The 5535-nt window shown below is 38.9% G+C and overlaps 1 protein-coding gene across 1 annotated transcript; it reads left to right on the plus strand.

Moving 5' to 3' along the window:
- Positions 1 to 748: 748 nt before the first annotated feature.
- LOC127622581 (CCAAT/enhancer-binding protein gamma-like) lies at positions 749 to 4876 on the plus strand. The gene is made up of 3 exons (XM_052096978.1): positions 749 to 903; positions 1874 to 2120; positions 2384 to 4876. Exons 2-3 carry the CDS (start codon positions 2004 to 2006, stop codon positions 2768 to 2770), a joined length of 504 nt encoding a protein of 167 aa, XP_051952938.1. The 5' UTR covers positions 749 to 903; positions 1874 to 2003; the 3' UTR covers positions 2771 to 4876.
- Positions 4877 to 5535: the final 659 nt, after the last annotated feature.

Raw genomic sequence — 5535 nt, forward strand, 5'->3', positions numbered from 1 at the left:
AATGTTTGGAAACAGTATACCGTTGCATGGCTGATCTTTTCCTGAACAAAGAACGAATAGTAACTTTTCCAGAAGTATACGGAGCCCTTTAAAGTGCTGATCACTGTCAGCTTGCATTATATGGACCTACAGAGCTGAGATATTGTAATAAAAATGGTAATTTGTGTTCAGCTGAATAAAGACAGTCATACACATTTAGGATGGCATGATGAGAGAATTTAACTTTTTTGGTGAACTATCCCTTTAAACAAATCAGAATAATTAAATGACTCACTTTCTCATAACACAAAGGCTAAAATATTATAATTTGTCGCCACCAATTGGTATAAAGATGCAGAAGCGGTAACTATGGTAATTTGTTTTTTTAAACACATTCAAAACTCACTAGCATATGTCAAAATCTCCACCACTATAAATTTTAAAACCCCTGTTGCAGAGTATGAACAAGAATAATTAATGAACAATTTGTTTCATTTAGCTATCCCTCCCAGTAACTGATCTCCATCATTTAATGTTTTCATGTATTTTTTTTTAAATTAATCATATATTACTTGAAAACTTTCAGTTTCCATAACATCAAGAGGGAATTGCCTTGTTACCTTGTTTAGTATTCTTGAGTGATCTAACGTCCTCTCGCTTGAAAACGCCCTAAACTGACAATTGCAACTTGATTGGTTTAGCAACATGTCAATCTAAGAGGATATTTCATCATCGCTCCGAGTCCTGTGATTTGATTGGTTAAGGGAGCAGATTGCCCTACATGGTCACAAGATTTCGCAATACTCCCAAGCGCCGCTTTACCAAACAATAACACCTCAACCTGCGCGTATATTCCATAAACAAAGAGGACATTATCCTTTATTAACTCAAGTGGATAACTTATAAGCCTCGAACATTTCCACGGTAAGTCGTCTGAGAGATATTATAAGATATCTATATAGACAGTGGGTTTGTATTTTTACCAATCAGCCGATGGCTGGCGAACTGATAGGATCCTTGCCGCTCACGCGATTGCACAAGACCTGTAACTCCCGGATCTGAGGCCAGCGAGAGCTTCATTTCTAACGAATAAACATCATCACAATCTTCCGTGAACCGTTATCCGTCTTTCAAGTTACATTTATGTAGAAAGCGGTCTGTACGAGCTTCTCTGTCGTCATGGTCAGGAATGTGCCAGATAATTAGCCAGCCTGCTAACCTGCTGTTGTATCCCACTGCATGAAGACAGATTCAAAGATGCACTTATATTTGTATGGTGGTTTTTACATGGTAGATTACAAAACTACTTGAAAGGATTTCGATAGCTTGTTGCCATCTTGAATGTAGACATGTTGTTGAAGCAGCTAACAATGTAAGTCAGCGGTATTCCCCTTCATTCCGACGTAGTTCCGTTAATGATGTAATCAGCCAGCCATGATACAAAACACTGCCCCGCTTTCAAATACTCATTAATAAACTTTGATTTGGCTCTTTGTTACTTCACTACTGTGATGCTAGTTTAAAATGTTAACTTTGCTCGGCTAAGTTGTGCATGACTACGGAGTTTCCCTTCTCCCGTGCACAAAGGAGTGCGAGCGATGATGATGCAACTGCGGGCAACACTTGAGCTCACACTCCGAGGAGAGCCACATATGCACGTTGCAATGGCAGCTCGGTCGGACAGCAGCAACACAATGCTGAAGGATAAGCACAAGTGGCTAAGCTTATTTGTAGGTGTTGCATTATTTTGCTGAAATGATGCGTTTCTATGTCGAGCATCTGTTCAGGTGGGGAATGTGGTATAAAAATGTGCCATCTGATTGACGAATGAAGGATGCTGATGCCTGTATAGTACTTTGTCTAACCTTTTTCTCTTGATCCTGTCTGGCTTTAGGTACACAGCTGCACTTTGTGGCATTCAGTGTCTCACAAGTCTCTAACACCAGCCCCGCTCTGCGAAGCCCGACAGCATAGGTCGGAGAGAGAGAGAGAGAGACAGTGGCAGATAGTGGCAGTGGATCCAAATGAGCAAGCAGCTGCAACAGAAGATATCCAACACAGATCAGAACGGTGTCAGTGTCATACAGAATCAGCCACATAACAGTGCCGTAAACACTGCAGGAACAGCAGGGCTACAGCAGGTACACACATGAACAAGTTATGATACTAACATATCTATTTTTAAATATACAGTACATGTTATATTCATGACTCAGGGGGAAAAGCATTGCACTGTCTCACTTTGCAGCATATAAACTAAAGTATCTGTTAAAATGATGAATCCACACAGTTTCTTACAATTAATTAATTCTAAAACGACTTGACCCTACAACACTGAGTAAAGAGAGTAGTGAGATGCTGTTGCTTATCATTAACATGTATGTCATTATTTAAATTCTTGCAGGTTCCTCAGTTAATCCCAGAGAGTCCCGGAGGTGGGGGTAAGGCCACACCACCCAGCAAGATGAAGAAGTCCAGTATGGATAAAGAGAGCGACGAGTACCGCCAACGGAGAGAACGCAACAACCTGGCAGTAAAGAAGAGTCGCATGCGTAGTAAGCAGAAGGCACAGGACACCCAGCAACGTGTCAATGAGCTGAAGGAGGAGAATGAAAGACTGGAGGCCAAAATTAAATTGCTCAGCAAAGAACTGAGTGTGCTCAAAGACCTTTTTCTAGAGCATGCTCATAACCTTGCGGATAACGTGCAGCCCCCTGCCTCTGGTGGAGGCCCCGGAGATCTCTGCAACAACAACAACAACAACAGTGGCAGTAATGGCAGCAGCCAGTGAGCACCTATTTTTGGTATACAGTGTGCTATAGAGAGGCCCTCTAAGCAAAGCATTTTACTTAATCGTATTGCGCTTTCTTTTCTCCCTGTATCTCAAATGTGTACTGTCCGCAGTGTTTAACTTTTGTGTCATCTTTTTGTATACTCCAATTCGGTTTTGATCTCACATGTATTGTCTCATGCTGAGACTGATTATGTCATCACCATAGCAACTACAGAATATCCAACCCACACTCTGATTTGATGTGTTGGAGATAAGATTTATGGCCAGCTTTCAATTTTAAAGCATGATACTTGACATTTTTTCCAGTTTAGAGGATTGTAAAGAGTTCTCAGTAGAGAATTCTGAAATATGAACAAAGCTGGTCTCGAAGAATGAAGATGGAATGGTATGTAAAACAATATGTATGTTCCATAACTGTTCTGTAGGTTCAAAAATGAAAGTAACAAAACTTCCACAAAAAAAAACACAATATGAAATAATCGACAATACAATACAATCATTTATTATTTGGAGTCAGGGCTTTCTCAAAATCCCTCAAAACATTTTCCTTGAAGTCAAGTAACTACTATTTTGTATTCTTGCTGTTTTGCAACTTGGCCTTTTTTGACTTAAATTCTTATTTGTTTAACATGTCTTTTAGGAATAGCAAATATACTGTTGTATCAATGGCAACAGACTACAGACCGTGTTGCATCAGACTCCAGACAGTGTCTGCATTACTGGTAGACCTTAAATCCCAACTATTAAGCCTCCAATTCTGACAAGGGTGGAGGAGGACAAATAGACTAGAATGTTAGCTCTAGCCTGACTATTATGGTGTTGGTAGCTAAATTAACATGTATTTCATCACAGTAGCTCTTGTGTCTGTGTAAATACTGATGAAGGTGCAGATCAGATTAGAATAAGTACATGCCTAAACTGGTGTTTATTTAAAAAATGTAATTGCATCACTGATCTGTCACCTGACTTTAGACTAGATTTTGCCCCAAATTTGTTGATAAGTTAAATAAATTATTATTTATATTGCATAATACATACTCATCATAAAGTTTTGAAGATGTCCCATTGCTTGCTGATTTTTCATCATATCTCACAGCATAACATTTTGGATTTTTTTCCATTACCAGTCTGTAAAAGCAGGACGTGTGGAGTTTATATCTGCAGTAGCAGATGTTACTTAAGGTTATCAGAGTAGGTCGGTAATGTAGTCAAATGACCATTGCCCTCATTGATTCTCATAGAGCTGTGTGTCCTCAGTCACTGTAGATAGACTTTTGTACCTCAGGCTATATGTCATAGCCTCACCAGACAGCCTTTAAGATCTATATTTAAGAGAAAAATAAAAAGGGCGGGGGAAAAGGGTTATGAAAAGACAAGATGATCTTGTTAGATGTCTGAAGCAGCTTTATTTCTATTTTGTATTTTCATTTTCTATATTTGAAGTTTTGAACATTAAAAAAGCATGACAGGTAATGCATGATTAGTACTATTTTAAACTAAAAAGTTATGTTCTGTGTAATAAAGGAGCAGCAAATCCACACCTGCATACTTAAAGTTTTGTAATGAAGTTCCAAACGTAATTTCGGGAGGCGCTTGTCGATCTAGGCCTGCCAATCATATCCCAAGGATATATATAAGCAGCTGCTTCCCTCACACTGGTGATGATTCATCTGGTATCCCTCCACCTCCCCTCTCCACCTTTATGTTTTATAATGCCTATACTAATTATTATTTAAAAATTGTCTTTCTATTTCTTGCTGTAGTCAGATAGTCCAGGAGGATCTCCGAGCTCTTAAAGTCCTGTGCTCAAGCCCCCTACATTATGAACAGCACGCCAAATCCATTTACCTTGATGCGCTCCACGACTATGAACCAGTGAACTCGTTAATTGTAGTGTAAGGCTGGGCTGAAATAAAGCAATTGAGTAAAACTTCTCACAAAACGGGACTAAAGTCAATATTTCATGAATATTTGATTGGCATATTTTGCGTAAGTATGAGGGTTGCTGGGCAACTTGCTTTTTTACCTGATGTATACTGGGGGTTTTTTGTGCATTGTAAATTAAAATTGAATTACGAACTGCATTCCTTGTGTTTGTATTAACTGTGAGGGAAGGAGGGGCACACAGCCTAGACGTTCATTTACTCAGTCAGCCAAGGTGACCACACCATGTCTTGTTGCTGTCAGTAGAACTGAGGAGGACATAAATCTAGTCTTTGTTCTACTGAAGTTAAAACCTCTCAACCAGAACTCAAGTAAAACTCCATAAATCTATATGTTTAGGTCTAAGCAATGATGTTCCACCTGAAGGCCTTATTTCAACTAGATAAATAAAATGAATCTGTAATCAATCATAAACATTTAATATATGTAAATCAGTTTATATTTATGGTTAGAGCCATACTTGATTCATTTTCTTGCACCAGTCCACAACTGCAATTCACCACCTCCTGATTTGGTTTTAAACTGAGCTTATGAAACTAATGGCAATCGTATTGCATTCTGTTTCACTACACCACTGCCTGATGAGTTGATAAACCACTCATGCAATGTCACAGCCAAATCAGTCAAGCATATTGTAAACTATTGAAGACCTGAATTGGTTCAAATCAAGCCAGCATAGATTTGTTTTTGCTCATCTTTCTCTTGTTATCAATCTTTCTCTGTCTCAAAGCTGTTCAAACATGTACAGAGCAAAGAAGTCTCTGGAACACTGAAACCAAAGGCCCATGATGTTAATGTAAAGAAACTTAAAGGGTGTA

Source organism: Xyrauchen texanus, chromosome 1 (genome assembly GCF_025860055.1).
Source record: "Xyrauchen texanus isolate HMW12.3.18 chromosome 1, RBS_HiC_50CHRs, whole genome shotgun sequence".
In the NCBI taxonomy this organism is placed as follows: domain Eukaryota; kingdom Metazoa; phylum Chordata; class Actinopteri; order Cypriniformes; family Catostomidae; genus Xyrauchen; species Xyrauchen texanus.